This window comes from Macaca mulatta, chromosome 15 (assembly GCF_049350105.2).
Source record: "Macaca mulatta isolate MMU2019108-1 chromosome 15, T2T-MMU8v2.0, whole genome shotgun sequence".
NCBI classification, from domain to species: Eukaryota; Metazoa; Chordata; class Mammalia; order Primates; family Cercopithecidae; genus Macaca; species Macaca mulatta.
This window is the reverse complement of record NC_133420.1, coordinates 17,207,627-17,224,333: the sequence shown is the minus strand read 5'-3', so window position 1 is coordinate 17,224,333 and position 16,707 is coordinate 17,207,627. Positions and strand designations below refer to the sequence as shown.

The 16,707-nt window shown below is 55.7% G+C and overlaps 1 protein-coding gene and 1 long non-coding RNA gene across 4 annotated transcripts in view; one reads left to right on the top strand and one right to left on the bottom strand.

Moving 5' to 3' along the window:
- HMCN2 (hemicentin 2) overlaps window positions 1-16,707 on the top strand; it is a 178,031-nt gene that overhangs the window by 110,495 nt on the left and 50,829 nt on the right. For all 3 annotated transcript variants that reach the window (XM_077967520.1, XM_015116555.3, XM_077967519.1), the window contains exons 45-59: window positions 1,077-1,358; window positions 2,473-2,640; window positions 3,811-3,924; window positions 4,545-4,631; window positions 5,852-6,043; window positions 6,910-7,083; window positions 7,226-7,339; window positions 7,865-8,007; window positions 9,027-9,177; window positions 10,933-11,151; window positions 13,884-13,997; window positions 14,382-14,569; window positions 15,218-15,314; window positions 16,110-16,271; window positions 16,421-16,534. In XM_077967520.1, the coding sequence (XP_077823646.1) occupies window positions 1,077-1,358; window positions 2,473-2,640; window positions 3,811-3,924; window positions 4,545-4,631; window positions 5,852-6,043; window positions 6,910-7,083; window positions 7,226-7,339; window positions 7,865-8,007; window positions 9,027-9,177; window positions 10,933-11,151; window positions 13,884-13,997; window positions 14,382-14,569; window positions 15,218-15,314; window positions 16,110-16,271; window positions 16,421-16,534 (2,319 nt within the window). The remainder of the gene's footprint in view (window positions 1-1,076; window positions 1,359-2,472; window positions 2,641-3,810; window positions 3,925-4,544; window positions 4,632-5,851; window positions 6,044-6,909; window positions 7,084-7,225; window positions 7,340-7,864; window positions 8,008-9,026; window positions 9,178-10,932; window positions 11,152-13,883; window positions 13,998-14,381; window positions 14,570-15,217; window positions 15,315-16,109; window positions 16,272-16,420; window positions 16,535-16,707) is intronic.
- On the bottom strand, window positions 700-11,391 carry LOC144335044 (uncharacterized). Its single transcript, XR_013405479.1, has 4 exons — window positions 11,096-11,391; window positions 5,874-6,074; window positions 4,167-4,410; window positions 700-3,671 (listed from the first exon to the last, which is right to left on the bottom strand). It is a non-coding gene; the product is annotated as an uncharacterized LOC144335044 (long non-coding RNA).

Here is a 16,707-nt window from a genome sequence, read left to right as displayed (position 1 = left end):
CTGACTGGGCAGGTACTGCCCTCAAATCGGAGCAAATACAGGGAAGTGATGGTGTGTGGTGCAGGCTTTCTCCTCCCTCAGATTCCTGGTGTGTGAGTCCATTCTCACACTGCTCTAAAGATACTACTTATAAACAAGAGGCTTAATCGACTCATGGTTCCACATGGCTGGGGAGGCCTCAGGAAACTTACAATCATGGCAGAAGGTGAAGGGGAGGGAAGGCACACCTTCCATTTCGGCAGGAGAGAGAGCGCGAAGGGGGGAAGCACCAGACACTTGTCAAACAAGCAGATGTCATGAGAACTGACTGACTCACTCACTACCACAAGAACAGCATAGAGGAAACCGCCCCCATGATCCAGTCACCTCCCACCAGGCCCCTACCTCCACAGGTGGGATTACAGTTCGAGATGAGATTTGGGTGGGGACACAGCCAAAACGTATCACGTGGCATTTTGACTGCCCCTCCCACACAGCTTCTCACTAACCTAAGCATGGCAGGCAGGGGGGCTGTAGCACAATCCCTAAGGGTCCCCCAGTGGTCCGGAGGAGAAAAGCCACAGCTGAAACAGCTGGAAACCCAGAGGAAGTGTGAGCGTTACGTGAAGCTCCTCTATGTGATGGAAACCTAAACCGTATCACCTGGTCCTGCAGTGAAGCAATGAAATCCCCCAGCCTTGTAAAAATTCTGCTGGAAAATAAAATCAGGAAAAGTGCTGTTCAACATCCTGAGGAGAATCCCACCCACAGAATAATTTTCCACCCCCAACCAGTCCCAACAACTGTTGAAGCTCCAGGAAATCTCTGGTTTTTGAGGAAGAAAACCCGTCACACAGCCCAAAAGGGTGGTTCCCCACATAGCAGGCCTGCCTGTGACTCCCAGGCTCTAGCAGTAGGTTGCTGTTATGACCCCATTGTTGGGAAGGAAAATGGAGGCCAGGAGAGGTGAGGTCATGAGGTGACACAGCTGGCGATGGCAAGGGGAGAGGGTGTGTCCCTACGGGGTCCGGGGCAAGTGTGTGGTGCCTGGTGGCCTCAGCAGCTTTCTCTGATGGGCTTTCTCCCCATCCCTACAGTTCCCCCTCAGATTGCCGGTCTCTGGGAGCTTCCCACACAGGTCTCCGTGGTCCAGGATGGAGTGACCACTCTGGAGTGCAACGCCACAGGGAAACCCCCTCCGACAGTGACATGGGAGCAGGATGGCCAGCCCGTGGGGGGCGAGCTGGGCCTGCAGCTGCAGAACCAGGGTCAGAGCCTGCGTGTAGAGCGGGCCCGGGCTGCCCACGCCGGACGCTACAGCTGTGTGGCCGAGAACCTGGCTGGGAGGGCAGAGAGGACGTTTGAGCTCTCTGTGCTGGGTGAGGACCGGCAGCTGCTGGAGGAGGGTGGGTTGAGGCAGAAGAGAGCGGGCAAGGCCGGTTCAATCTCCAGGTGCAGCCCTCAGGCTGTGATCCTTGGGTCACACCTGTTCTTTCTGGAGTCAGGGCTCTAATGAGAGCTGCTGCTGGGGGAAGCCACCAGCACTGTTCTCACAATCAGGACTGGTCACAAATGGCCCCAATTTCCCCCAATTCACCTCTCCTCCCTCCCTCTCTCTCTCCTGGGTTCACTCTTCCCCTACTCTGTTCTGGGCACTGGGGAAGTAAGCAGTCCCTGTCCTGCATGACTGGTATGTGATGGGGAGAATTCAGGGGCTTGTGAGAGACCAGGAAAACCTGGAATACTGTTGGGGCAGGTCAGGGCAGCCTCCCAGAGGAGGTCCCCTTTAAGCTGGACCATAGAAGGTAAGTAGGAGTTAGGCAGCTGCTGGATGAGGGGAAGCACGTGCCAGGTAGAGGGTTGCTGAGGCAGCCTCATGCATTCCAATCATTTACTGAGCTCCTACTGTATGCCTGAGGGGATAATTCAGGGTGGAGACAGAGAATGGTAAGAGAGAGGGTGGGAGAGGTGGGCAGGGATCAGTTTAGGGAGGAGCCCCCTCACCATTGCTGGGATCTCGAGCCTCACCCAGATATCCCCAACACCCCATCTCCCTGGATAGAGAGTGGCTTCCTTCAGGAACAGGTTCCTTCAGAACTGCAGCACTGCCACTTAGCTTCCACATGTGGATTTAGGAAGCACATCTGGCCTCAGCTTTACACGAATTCCAGTCCCACTGACTCAGTGCTTGCCTTGCCCAGGCACTGGACTGGGTACTTTCATGTGTTGCTGTTGAATCCCCCAGCAGCCCGCTGAGGGCTTGGGGAGACTGAGGCCCAAGGAGCCTGCCTGATTCCAGAGCCCAGCCTGTGGCGCCACTGGCTCCCTCCTAGGTGTCCTCGTTTTAGGGGGAGCAGCTCTGCTCTCATCACTTCCGCTCCTCAGACTCTCCCAATTGGGTGGAGTTGGGGGGCAGTCAGTGGGGCTAGGGAAGGAGCATGAAGCGCACAGCCCCGATCTGCACCCTGAATGTGGCTTCTTCTTTGTGTCCAGTGCCCCCAGAGCTCATCGGAGACTTGGACCCGCTGACCAACATCACTGCCGCCTTGCACAGCCCCTTAACTCTGCTCTGTGAAGCCACAGGGATCCCGCCCCCGGCCATCCGCTGGTTCCGAGGGGAGGAGCCTGTCAGCCCTGGGGAGGACACCTACCTGCTGGCAGGTAAGATACCAGTCAAGGTTGGATCCTGGGAATCAGGCAGGCCCTCTGCCTCTGCCTCTGCCTCTATCCATTACATGCCCATGACCTCTGACCCTGAGCTGCCAGGCCTGGTTGGAATAATCATTCCAGCTGCTGGTCCCCAAAGAATGTAGCCCAAAACACTAGTCAGGTGAGGCGCTCCAGGAAAAAAATCACGGATTTAGATAAATTTGGAAAAGGCTTCCTGCTCTGCTCACCTAGAGAACCACAGTGAACATTTGCATAGCAAAGGTTCTGATAAGTCCTGCAGAAAAAAAACAAAACGAAACGTTGGCACTTACATATAACATCCCACAGAACAGTAGCAAGCTTTTGGATGTGCTGACCTAAGCACCTTCTCCTCTGAATATTTATCCCCCTCATAAAATGGGTTTGCGAGGTTCTTGCTGGTATACAAATGAGGAACTGAGGCCCAGGAGTCTCTGTCCCATCCAAATCCTGCAAGGACTTCAAGGCCCCTGAGGCTATGCCTCAGTCACCCATCGGTTGTTCCACGCAGCCTGTGATGAGATGGCAAATACATTTCCTCTTGGGCATCACTTCTGAGCACTTGGTAAGAATTGCCGGGTGCATTCTGTGGATAGGAATTCGGAGACTGCATTGGGCCCAGTGGAAAGGAATGTGGCAATCAATTAGTTATGTCTGCTCTGGTTGCAGTAACAGCAGTGGTGGCCTGTGTCCTGTGTATCTGCTCTCCCCACACTGGTCTTGGGAGACCCTTGGGTTCCTCTGAGAGGAGCTGTCTCTCCCTGAGAGGTCCTTGGGAGGAGAAGCTCTTTTACCATGTCTGTCAGAGTAGAGCAGAGGTCTGCTGGGCCAGGACTACATAACCCATTGCTCTCCCTTCAGCTGCAGCCAATTCCCAGAGCCAGGGGTGGCCAGGTGACAGATACTTCTTGCTAGAGCAGGGTCCTCAGATTTATTCTGGTACATGTCTAATCTCCAGGCAGCGCCATCCATTTGTTTACCCTCCTGGGCCTCAGTTTCTGGATCTGAGGAGCAGGACACAATGGGAGACAGACACGTACACATCTAATTATAATGCCTCTTCCTGCTGGGCAGCAGGGGGCTCAGCTTGGGACAGAACACTGCTCAGAGTCATGCTTGGGGCCCACACCCCTCCCTCCCCAGGTGGCTGGATGCTGAAGATGACTCAGACACAGGAGCAAGACAGTGGCCTCTACTCATGCCTGGCAAGCAACGAGGCTGGGGAGGCACGGAGGAACTTCAGTGTGGAGGTGCTGGGTGCGTTACAACCCCATTCTCATGGGTGCCCTATGAACTCTTCCCCACTGCCTGGGCACTCCCAGAGGCAGGGCCCCAGACTCATGGCTCATGCTGTAGCAGGAGTCCAGCACAGAGAAGGAGGGAGAAGCTAAGCCTTGTACGCTTTGCCTCGTCAAAAACCTTTGTTCAAGCCTGGGCAGTGTAGCGAAACCCCATCTCTACGAAATGTACAAAAATTAACTGGGCGTGGCGGTACACACCTATAGTCTCAGCTACTCAGGAGGCAGAGGCTGCAGTGATTGTGCCACTGCACTCCAGCCCAGGTGACAAGAAACCTCTGTTCTGAGGCTGCCATGGAACTTTCCAGAAACAGCAGGGACAATCCAAAGTGGAAGGGGCAAATATGTTCGACACCACTAAGACTGCCTGCCTCTCATCAGAGTCTTCTTCTGAGGCACTGGTACTTCCGTCAGCCAGCAGGAAATGTTTCTTAAACTCACCACCCTATGGAAACAGGCATGGGAGGGGAAACTGAGGCACAAGAAATGGTGGGCCCTTGGCTTCCTGTTCTGTGATTGTGTAACCTGCGCGGGCCAGTCCCCCCAGTCACTAGCCATTTGTCTCCCTGCTTCTCCCAGTTCCTCCCAGTATTGAGAACGAGGACCTGGAGGAGGTGATCAAAGTCCCTGAGGGACAGACTGCCCATCTAATGTGCAACGTCACAGGTAAGGGCCACATGATGTGGTGGGCTGGGAGAAGGGTGGGAAGGCAGCTTCAGAAAGGAGGGGATCGCTGGGGATCTGCCCACCTGCCCCAGCCCCACTCCTCCTGACTGGGGTCTCTCTACATCTTGGACTCGGCATCAGGTCCCGGCTCCTCTTTGCATGTGTTCTTCCGTCCCAAACACTCTTCCCTCTCCCCACCTCACTACAGACCTCAGCTTTCAGGACCCTCCACAGGGAGTCTTTGGCTGGCCCCTGAGGCCCAGTGGGCCACCTCCACTGGGCTCCCACAAGCCCCTGTGCTTCCCTGCCCTAGCACTGACCCACATTGGACCATAGTGGCCTTGTGGCATCTGAGCTTCTTGAAGACCCAGTTGCTGCCTTGTCACCATGGTTTCCCCAGTGCCTTGCAGAGTAGGCTCCCATTAATGCTTATGGGTTGAAGGATGGATGGATGGATGGATGGGTGGGTGGGTGAATGGATGGATGGATGGATGGATGGATGGATAGATGGATAGGTAGGTGAATGGGTAGATAAATGAATGCGTGGATGAATGAATGAGGATTGGATGGATGGATGTGTAGATGGGTGCATAGATGGATGGATGGATGGGTGGAGAGATTTATGAATGATTGGCTGAATAAAATGATAGGTGGGTAGGTAGATGGATGGATGGTTGGACAGTTGGGTGGATGGGTGGTTGAATGGGTGGGTGGATGGATGAATGGAGAAATGAATGGATGATTGGTTGAATGGAGGGATAGTTGGGTAGGTAGGTGAATGGATGGTTGGATAGTTGGATGGTTGGGTGGATGGGTGGGTGGATGGGCGGGTGGGTGGGCGTGTGGATGAATGGAGAGATGAATGGATGATTGATTGAATGGAAGGATAGGTGAGTAGGTAGATGAATGGATGGTTGGATGCATGGATGGGTGGGTGGTGTGTGGGCAGGTGGATGAATGGATGGATGGAAGGAATAGCTTGTTTTTCTGTCTCGCCTGTCTGTACCAGGCGATCTCTACCCATTGCCCGGTAAGGAGAAGGCAGCCAAGTCACAGAGGAAGGGGCACAGGCTGCTTCTGCTGCTGCTTGTTGTACTTCATGGGCCTCTGGGCTGGGATGGAGAATTCACATTCCCTGACCCATCCGGGACTAGCCTGTGACCCCTGTGCTGCCCTAGTCAACGGCTGCCAAATTGTCTCATTCTCTGCTCTGTACACAGGCCACCCACAGCCCAAGCTCACGTGGTTCAAAGATGGCCGGCCCCTGGCTGGTGGAGACGCCCACCATATCTCCCCAGACGGAGTCCTCCTGCAGGTCCTCCAGGCAAACCTGTCCAGTGCTGGCCACTACTCCTGCATTGCAGCCAACGCTGTTGGGGAGAAGACCAAACACTTCCAGCTCAGTGTCCTGTGTAAGTTTTGGACATCTGGCCATCGCAGGTGCTGGAGGGAGGGAGAAGCAAGGTGACAGGCTCCTTACAACTTCCCACAAACCATTCTACTATTTTTCTTCTAACTCTCCGAGTTTAACAACAAAAATCATATAGCGACTCTATTGACTGAACATTTACTATGGGCCAGGCATTTCAACGGGTCTGATTGATTGAATCTTCACAATGACACTGGGAGGTAGGAGATGTGCTTGTCCCCATGTCACTGATGAAGCCCTGGGGATCAGAGAGGTGACAAAGTTATTGCCAGGCCCCAGGGTGATGGATTCACAGCCAGGCGTCTCTCCATGTCCTGAGGACAGTACATACCTACTATTCTGTTAACCTGGAGAAACAGAGCGTCTATCAAATGAGAGGGGCTTAGAAACAGCTTAGAAAAATCTGTTTCTAAAATGTTGGCCGTTAAAAGGAGAGTCCCCTGCAGGGGCTGAAAAAAGAAATCTTGGGACCAATGAAAGCATAGCTACTCTGCTCAGCGGGGAGCAAAGCCCCCCAACTCCCGCTCCCCTCTCAAACAGAATTGAGAAGCCTCTGGTTAATTGGTAAAGAGGCTGGATGTTGAGAAGCTATGGGGGAAATGGAGGCAGAAATTATTCAGCTTTCCCTTGTAGTATTGCTTAGTGTTTGGAGAGCCGGGCTCTGGGTCACCCAGGCCTGAGTTCAAGCCTGGCCACCCCGGGCATGGGCTTCTCTGAGCCTCAGTTTCCCATCTCGGTAATGTAAGTGACAGAAGAACCAAGGCCAAGCACCGGGGTCTGAGGCTTTCCTGGTCCTTAGCCTAGGGTCAGGGATCTCTGCTCACAAGTGCCCCTGGCCCCCCATCGCAGTGGCTCCTACCATCCTGGGAGTGGCTGAGGACAGTGCAGACGAGGAGGTGACCGTGACCATCAACAACCCCATCTCTCTGATCTGCGAGGCGCTGGCCTTCCCTTCCCCCAACATCACCTGGATGAAGGACGGGGCCCCTTTTGAGGCCTCCAGGAACATCCACCTGCTCCCAGGTGACGCCCTCTGGTGGGGAGGAGGGAGGGAGGGGACAGGTGACATGTCATCAGGGTTGGAGGAGAGGACCAGTGAGCTTGTCCTTATGCCTGGCATGAGGCTGCAGATTTGGGGTGACCCTGGCCACTGGCCCCCACACAGGTACCCACGGGCTGCAGATCCTGAATGCCCAGAAGGAAGATGCCGGTCAGTATACCTGCGTGGTCACCAACGAGCTCGGGGAGGCCGTGAAAAACTACCACGTGGAAGTGCTCAGTGAGTCGGGGATCCTGGGGCACAGCCAGGTGGGCAGAAGACCATCCGGGAACCCACGGGCCCGGGCACCTGAGCCACCGTTGGTGCTCCAGGGTGCCTCCATGTGGCACATGTCCTCTGACAGTCACCTGGCAGATAGGGCTGGCTCCAGAGGACATGATGACGAGAGAACAGTGAGTTAGGACTTGGGCCACGTGGGCTCCCAGACCCACTGCAGTCCTAGCTTCCTCCTGCCACTTCTGCATCGGGGTATAACCAGAGGCTCTGCAGATTGAGACTTGGAACCCCCAAGGAGGGCCTCTGAGGTGACCCCAGAAATTCTCCTGCCTCAGACCTGCCCGGTCCTATAACCCTTACAAACAAATGCTGTCTCCCCTAGTGAACAGACAGGAGCAGGGTAGCTTCTGGGATCCCTGTGTCTCTCGGGCCAGCCCCAATTTCTGGGGCTACCCCCAGGACCAGGGTAAGCTCAGGGTCTCAGCACCCATCCCCCAGCTCTGCTCTCAGACCCCTCGTGCTTTTCAGTCCCCCCTTCCATCTCCAAAGACGACCCCTTAGGGGAGGTCGGCGTGAAGGAGGTGAAGACCAAGGTCAACAGCACCTTGACCCTGGAGTGTGAGAGCTGGGCTGCGCCCCCACCCACCATCCACTGGTACAAGGATGGACAGGTGAGTGTGGGACCCCCTGTGCCACTTCTGGCTCTCACCTCTGCTTCCAGCTGGTTCTGCTTGGAACCTTCCAGAAAAGGCTTCCCTTAAAGCACCTGGCCCTAGAGCTGGCCCGGGCCTCACCCACCCTTTATTTATTTTATTTTTATTTTTATTTTATTTTTATTTTTATTTTTATTTTTTTGAGATGGAGTCTTGCTCTGTCACCCAGGCTGGAGTGCAGTGGTACAATCTTGGCTCACTGTAACCTCTGCCTCCTGGGTTCAAGCAATTCTCCTGCCTCAGCCTCCTGAGTAGCTGGAATTACAGGTGCCCACCACCATGCCCAGCTAATTTTTGTAATTTTTGGTAGAGATGGGGTTTTACCATGTTGACCAGGCTACTCTCGCACTCCTGACCTCAGGTGATCTACCCACCTTGGCCTCCCAAGGTGTTGGAATTACAGGCGTGAGGCACCCGACCCAGCCTTTATTTTATTTTATTTATTTATTTTTATTTTTGAGATAGAGTCTCGCTCTGTCACCCAGGCTGGAGTATAGTTGCACGATCTTGGCTCACTGCAGCCTCCACCTCCTGGGTTCAAGTGATTCTCCTGCCTCAGCCTCCCAAGTAGCTGGGATTATAGGCACACACCACTACGCCTGGCTAATTTTTTGTATTTTAAGTAGAGATGGGGCTTCTTCATGTTGGCCAGGCTGATCTCAAACTCCTGACCTTGTGATCCACCCACCTTGGCCTCCCAAAGTTCCAGGATTATAGGCCTGACCACCACACCCAGCCGTATTTTTTAATAAAAAGTTGAACTCTTTGTAAGCTTTAAACTCTACTATTTTCACCCATGTGTGGCCCTTCTCATCTTTATGCTCTATGGATTTGGTTTTATAAACCTCTCAGCGTGTTCTTGTCACTTTATGCTGCATTTTTGGAGAATGTATTGAGACATAAGCACAATTGTTTTGGTGCTCTTGGCCCCTCATTTTCTGATCTCCCTCCCCCCGACCCCCTCGTCTTCCTCGCAGCCCGTGACCCCCAGCCCGCGGCTGCATGTCTTGGGCGAAGGGCGACTGCTCCAGATCCAGCCCACGCAGGTCTCAGACTCAGGGCGGTACCTGTGTGTGGCCACCAACGTGGCTGGCGAGGATGACCAGGACTTCAACGTGCTCATCCAGGGTGCGTGGCACCAGTGGGCTGGGGGTGGGGCTTCGGCCAGTATGAGGACATTGCGGGGCTGGCCCTCCGCAGGCACCCACCGTGTGTCCTGCAGCTCACATGCCGCCCACGGCATCTCCCACTGGCTCATCTTAGCAGCCCAGAGCAGCATCCTGCCCCAACCCCTCTGCCTCGAGGGACCAAAGCCAAAGACATGAGGACTCTGGCCCCAAACCACAGAACTGAGTGGTGGAGGCTGGAATGGTCTGGTTGAGCCAGAACCCCACACTCGTAGCCCCTCTGCCAGATGCCTCTCACGATGTTAGGGAAACCTGGGGATTTGCTTCGGAATCTCTGGTCGAGAGTAAGCTGAGTGGCTGCCTCAGTGATTGAAACTCCCTGTGGGTGCCTGGGGCTCATTATATTCTTCTCTCACTTTCGTCAGTGTTTGACATTTTCCTTTTTAAAAAGTGAAGGAAGGAAAGGAGGGAGCCGGGCGTCAGAGAGGCTGGGAGGGAGAGGCTGGGAGGCTGGGAGCGGGGGCTGAGAGGCTAGAAAGAGGAAGCTAGGAGGGGGATGCTGGAAGGCTGCATGGGGGAGGCTGGGGGGAGGCTGTGGAGATGGAGGGAGAGGCTAAGAGGCTGGGATGAGGAGGCTGGGAAGAGGAGGCTGGGAGCTGGGATGAGGAGGCTGGGAAGGGGGGAGTCTAGGAGGGGGAGGTTGGGATGGGGAGGGTGGAAGGTAGGAAGGGGAGGCTGGAGGGCAGGGAGCTGGGAGTGGGAGGCTGGGAAAGGGAAGCTGGGAAAGGGAGTCTGGGAGGGCGAGGTTGGGAGGGGGAGGGTGGAAGGTAGGAAGGGGAGGCTGGAGGGCAGGGAGCTGGGAATGGGAGGCTGGGATGGGGAGGCTGGGAGACTGGGATGAGGAGGCTGGTAAACTGGGATGGGGAGGCTGGGAAGAGGAGTCTGGGAGGGGAAGGTTAGGAGGGGGAGGGTGGAAAGTAGGAAGGGGTGGCTAGAGGGCAGGGAGCTGGGAGTGGGAGGCTGGGATGGGGAGGCTGGGAAAGGGAGGCTGGGAGGAGGAGGCAGGGAGGTGGGAAGGGGAGGCTGGGAGCAGGAGGCTGGGAGGCTAGAAAGGGGAGGCAGGGAGGCAGGAGGCTGACAGGCAATCTGGGCGATGGATAAGTGTTCAGAACCAGGTTTTGCTACACGATGCCTGTGGACTGTCCTGGCAGGAGCAACGACTGCTCCGGGCTGCCCTTTGTCATCTCCAGTGCTTCTGGCCACCAGTCCTCTAGCCCTGGCTCTGTCATGAACTGGTTGTTACCTGGGGACAACCTGGGGATGACATGGCCCCCTCCGGGCCTTAATTTGATCCTTTGTAAAATGCAGGTGATCAAAGCAGGTGACCTTGAGGGCCCCCTCCATTTCTAAAGCTGATGATTTTGTGCTTCTGTGCTCTGATAAACAAACATTGGCTAAAGCTTAGTATCTGGCTTCCAACTGTGCAAAATATTTCCACGTTACAGGGAGTCTTTAGCATCCATTAGACACGAGCTGCTTAGGGAAGGAGCCTTATCCTAGTGCCTAGCACATAGTAGTTGCTCAATAAACACTGGTTTAGGAAGTGAGGGAATTTAAGAAATGCCCTGACCTAAGGGAATGGCTCAAATAATGGATTTCCGCACCTGGGAGAGGCTGGGATGAGAATCTGTGTGAGCAGAGGTGCATTCCCCACCCCTCTGCTGTGCTTCCTAAGGGCTTTGTCTCCCCCACCCAGTGCCCCCCATGTTCCAGAAGGTGGGTGATGCCAGTGCAGCCTTCGAGATCCTGTCCCGGGAGCAGGAGGCCCGGGGCGGAGTAACGGAATACAGGGAGATTGTGGAGAACAACCCAGCCTACCTGTACTGCGACACCAACGCAATCCCACCCCCGGAGCTCACCTGGTACAAAGAAGATCGGCCCCTCTCGGCCGGGGATGGGGTGTCTGTGCTGCAAGGTGGGTCAGGGCTGCGTGAAGAAAGTGGGCGCTTTGAGCTGTCCTGTGTGCTGCCTGCTGTGTGACCTTAAGCAGAGCACACAACCACTTTGGACCTTAACTGCAATTTGTAAACTGGGGGTACAAGTTCTTTGCCTGTGTGAAGGCAAAGACTGGATTGCCTTTTGTCTCTGGTTTATAGAGCAGAGCCTCCTACCATGGGGCATGCCCTTCTGGGCTTCAAGATCCCTAATGTCCTTAAACGATTGGCAGAAGCTGCCACTTTCTCTGCAGAGGCAGCTGACTCCTTCGTTAATCGTCAACAAAGCTCATGACCCCAAACGCTGACGAAGCTCTGGCTGGACATTGAAGGCCACACTGTGGTGGCTGAACTCATGTCTTGTGTGTCTGGGTTTTTTTTTTTTCTTTTTCTTTTTTCTATTTTTATCTTTTGAGATAGAGTTTCGCTCTTGTTGCCCAGGTTGGAGTGCAATGGTGCGACCTCGGCTCACTGCAACCTCCACCTCCTGGGTTCAAGCGATTCTCCTGCCTCAGCCTCCCGAGTAGCTGGGATTACAGGCGTGCGCCACCACGCCTGGCTACTTTTTGCATTTTTAGTACAGATGGGGTTTTTCCATGTTGGACAGGCTGGTCTCAAACTCCCAAACTCAGGTGATCTGCCCGCCTCGGCCTCCCAACATGCTGGGATTACAGGGGTGAGCCACTGCACTCAGCCAAGTTTTGTTTTTTTCTTTCACCATCTAAGTGGTATTTGTTTATTTATTTAAGGTAATTTAATTTTTTAAAGTAAATCTTTTAGAATAATTTTTTGTAGGTGATTTTGACTTAAAAGACTCCAGGACCACGCAGGGCTTAGAAATGCCCGGCCCACCTGGCTCATGAGGGAGGCCTGGGTGGTCTCTCTGTTTGAGATTTGAACTGTGTCCTGCCGGAGATGGACCAGCGGTGGGGCTGGTTTTGGAGAGCAGCGGTCAGTTGCACAGGTCTCCAATGAGCAGAATCAGACCAGGGTTTCTACTTTGGTGCTTGCAAAAAAAGGAGGTGGCTGGGCGCGGTGGCTCACACCTGTAATCCCAACACTTTGGGAGGCCGAGGTGGGAGGATCGCTTGAGCCCGGGTATTCAAGACCAGCCTGGGCAACACTGTGAGACCCCATCTGTACAAAATATTTTAAATCTAGCTGGGCATGGTGGCATGTACCTGTGGACCCAGCTACTTGGGAGGCTGAAGAAGGAGGATCCCTTAAGCCCAGGAGGTCAAGGCTGCAGTGAGCCGTGATCATACCACTGCACTCCAGCCTGAGTGACAGGTCAAGACCCTATCTCAAAAAAAGAAAAAAAGAAAAAAAAAAAAAAAAGAAGGAGGCCTCTTGCCTATCCAGGAGTGCAACTCTTACTGAACGCTGTTAGTTCCTGTCAGAAACCTCTGGACGGACCCCTTAACCTGGCCACTGACCACTGATCCTGACCCCAAGTCCTGGGTGCACAGTAGGCTCTGTCACCTGCTGATCTCAATCAGACTCTAACCATCAGCTAATCCCAACCAATAGCTGAACCCAGACCACAGCCACCAACTGCCCCCCAGTCCCACCCACTTACCTCCAACCCTACCACTCACCTCTCACCCTGGCAACTGACGTCTAACCTCTGTTCTCTAATCCTGAGAACATAGGCGTCATGGTCACAGCTGACCTGAATTCTTACCCTGACCTTTTCCTCAAACATCAGCTGACCCCTACAATGCCACTGCTGCCTCAATCCTGGCCATGGGGTTCTGCAGGCTCTTAACCTGGTCAAGCCACCCACAGCCCCGGGCCAGCCAGCCCCAACCTGGAAATCTGAGCATACAGTAACCCTGACCAGGCCCCCACTGGAGATCAACTCCAGCCCCCATAGATGCCAGGCTCTGGCCTTGGCTGCTCTTTTTTTTTTTTTTTTTTTCTGAGATAGAGTCTTCCTCTGTTGCCCAGGCTGCAGTGCAATGGCGTAATCTCAGCTCACTGCAACCTCTGCCTCCTGGGTTCAAGCGATTCTCCTGCCTCAGCCTTCTGAGTAGCTAGGATTACAGGTGTGCGCTACCACACCCAGCGAATTTTTGTATTTTTAGTAGAGATGGGGTTTCGCCACATTGGCCAGGTTGGTCTTGAACTACTGACCTCAGGTGATCCACCTGCCTCAGCCTCCCAAAGTGCTGGGATTGTAGGCATGAGCCACTGTACCTGGCCCCTGGCTGGCTTTTGATCACAGAGTGTCCCAGGCAATGCTTCCCCTGCCCCCACCCCTGCTTCTAACCCCACCAACCACCACAGCCCCAGGAGCTATCTCCCCTGCCTCCTGAGTCTCTGCTTGGACTCTGCCCTTGCCAAGAAGCTGGGCTCAGCACAACAGCAAAGCTGAGCCAGCAACCATTGCCGTCACGCCGAACACTGCCATGAAGGCTCAGGTTTGCCATCTGTAAGATGGGAGTGACAACAGTGTGTGCCCCACAGAGGCATTGTGGGACAGGCCCAGAATGTGCCGTCCAGGGCCTGGCACACAGCAAGTGGTGGCTGTGCCCTGACTTGACTCCACTCCACGCGTGAGCTGGGCAGGACAGGCTGATTCTCTTCATTTCACAGATGAGGCAGGGGACAGTCACATGTCCCAGGTCCACTCCAGAGGAGGGAGCAGCGTCCTTGCTCTTGGGGGTGACTCTTGTGCCTGAGCTCAGGCCTCTGTCCCGTGTCCCTGCAGGAGGCCGGGTCCTGCAGATCCCCCTGGTGCGGGCGGAGGATGCCGGGAAGTACTCATGCAAGGCATCCAACGAGGTGGGCGAGGACTGGCTGCACTACGAGCTGCTGGTGCTGAGTGAGTGGCGGGGCCTGCAGGCGGTGATTCCCGGGACTGCAGGCGCCGTAAGAGCCTCCCTCGGAAGGGGCAGAGGCAAAGTGCGCACAGTTTCGCTGTGCTCAGAGGTTGAAATTGGAGTTACAAGCTCAACCTCAAAAATCATGCAGGACTGGGCACAGGTTCCATCCAAGTCAGAAGCTTCCTGGCTGTGTGACATCGAGCAAATCGCAGCCCTTTCTGTGCCCCTGATTCCTTAGCTGCATCAGGGATTGGGAGGGCTTGGAGAGAAGGGCATGAGGATCCCAGCCGGCACCTGACACCAAGTGCCACCCTCACCTCCATGGCAACCCCCACCCCCAGGGACCTGTGCCGGCCCCTCAGCCTCCTCTCCCCCACCCCCAGCCCCACCTGTGATCCTGGGCGCCACAGAGGAGCTGGTGGAAGAGGTGACGGTGAATGCCAGCAGCACCGTCAGCCTGCAGTGCCCGGCCCTGGGAAACCCCGTGCCCACCATCTCATGGCTCCAGAATGGGCTGCCTGTCTCCCCGAGCCCACGGCTGCAGGTCCTGGAGGACGGGCAAGTCTTGCAGGTCAGGGCAGCCCCCTGCACGTGCTAGGGGCTGCGGCTGCTGAGGCCCAGCACCACTTGTCTGGGAGCCAGGGAGGGGTCAGTTATCTGCAAATGAGGCTCTTTGCTGGGACCCATGCTGGAGCCCAGCCAAGAATCACCTGTGAGGCGCCATGCTGGGCCAGCACAGGCCTGTGCACAGCATCCAGAGCTTCAGGAGACGCCTAGCAAAGGATGCATATGAGTGCGGGACCCAGAGCCTAGCACCGCACAGAGCAGCCTTCCCCGGACCACCAGCTGGCACATGCAGAGCCGTGCCCAGCACTCAGACATCAGGCAGCCCCCTGAGTCACTCCATGTGCAGACACAGAGCTGCAGGGACCCCAGGAGCCCCCCACACACAGCATGGCCCTCCACAGGGGTGGGGGAGGCGCTTGTCACATCTGGTTTGCTACAGAGAACCACCCAACACCAACCTCACGCCCACTCCTGAGCGCCACACAAGGCCCTGGATGGAGGAGGTTCTAGGTCTCCATGAGCTGCCTGGTGCCTGCGTCCCTGGCATGGGATGGGAGGAAGGGAGGGAGTCCTCACAGTCATTCCTGAGGTGTGGGGGGTGGTGTCCAAGGGGCCTCAGGCATCACCCAGGCATGGCTCCCTGCACCCACAGGTTTCCACGGCAGAGGTGGCCGATGCCGCCAGCTACATGTGTGTGGCTGAGAACCAGGCGGGCTCCGCTGAGAAGCTCTTCACCCTCAGGGTTCAAGGTGAGCTGGGCTGAGCAGGCAGCCCCTGTGGGTTCCTTTTCCCTCCCCAGGGGTCACTGCCTTGGGGCTTCCTCCTGGGCTCTGGGACCTGCAATCAGAGTTGAAGGATCCCAGCCTGGTCCCAGCCACATCCCAAGACAGCATTTGGAGGACCCTGATCACTACTGGGCCAACCCCAGGTGGTTTTAAGCAACTTTGGAGGTGACCAGGGAACAGCTCTTTTGAGGCGTTACACCACCATTACTGAGCACTTACTGTGTACCTGACAGTACAGAGTACAGGAGGCTGAGCACTTTCTCTGGGCTGACTCCTTCCAGCAGAGCTAGGTTAGCCCAGATTTGCAGCTGTGGGAGCAGACTCAGGGAGGTCGCTCTCAGAGAGGAGTAGGGGGTCTCACCGCCCCGGAGCCTGCGCTCCCAACCTCTGTGACTCATGACGTACACCGCACTGCAGTGGCTGTGAGCTCTGTCTCCGATGCGGGGACAGCTGTGGTCTCGGAGATGGAGGAAGACAGTGTTGAGCCCTCAAGGTCATGGGCTCAAACCTGAGTTGATATCTTAGCTCTGCCACTGACCAGCTGTGTGGCCTTGGAACAGTGACTTTCCCTCTCTGATCCGCTACCCAGTGTCCTTCTGTGTAAGACAGTCATGGCAAATGAAGGTTTCTGAATTATTTGAAGTTGTGCCGAGATGAAGCCCCAGGAGCTGAGTGAGGTTCAGGGTTTCTCTCGGGCTCCGTGCTCCCCTGCTGATGTGATTCTCATGCCTTTCTCTACCGTGGTGACTGTGGGGATAGTCCCGCCACGAATCGCAGGCCTGGACTTGGAGCAGGTCACTGCCATCCTCAATAGCAGCGTCTCCCTCCCTTGTGATGTCCACGCTCACCCAAACCCCGAGGTCACATGGTACAAGGACAGCCAGGCCCTCTCCCTGGGTGAAGAAATCTTCCTCCTTCCTGGTGGGTAAACTGAGGTGTCCAGCCCAGCTCTAAGGTTACATGGGGAGAGAGTTGCTCCTCTGACCTGGGACAGGGCTGTCAGCCGGGCAGGGATTTAGGACTGGGGGCTGGGCTAGAATGCTGGTGTGAGGGGCTGGCTCCCCCCACAGGTACCCACACGCTGCAGCTGGGGCGAGCACGGCTGTCGGACTCCGGGACATATACATGCGAAGCCCTCAACGCTGCCGGCCGAGACCAGAAGCTGGTGCAGCTCAGTGTTCTGGGTACGTCCATGTCTGTCCCCGACTCATACCGTCCCCCTCCTTCAGTCACCCCTCAGCCCACACTCCCCGGGGAACATAGCCAGGAGAGGGCCAGGAGGCACAGGGGGAGGCTGGGACGCCCGCATGGGTCAGCTCTGAGGAGGGGGAGCAGCGGGATGGGCCCCAAGAGCCTG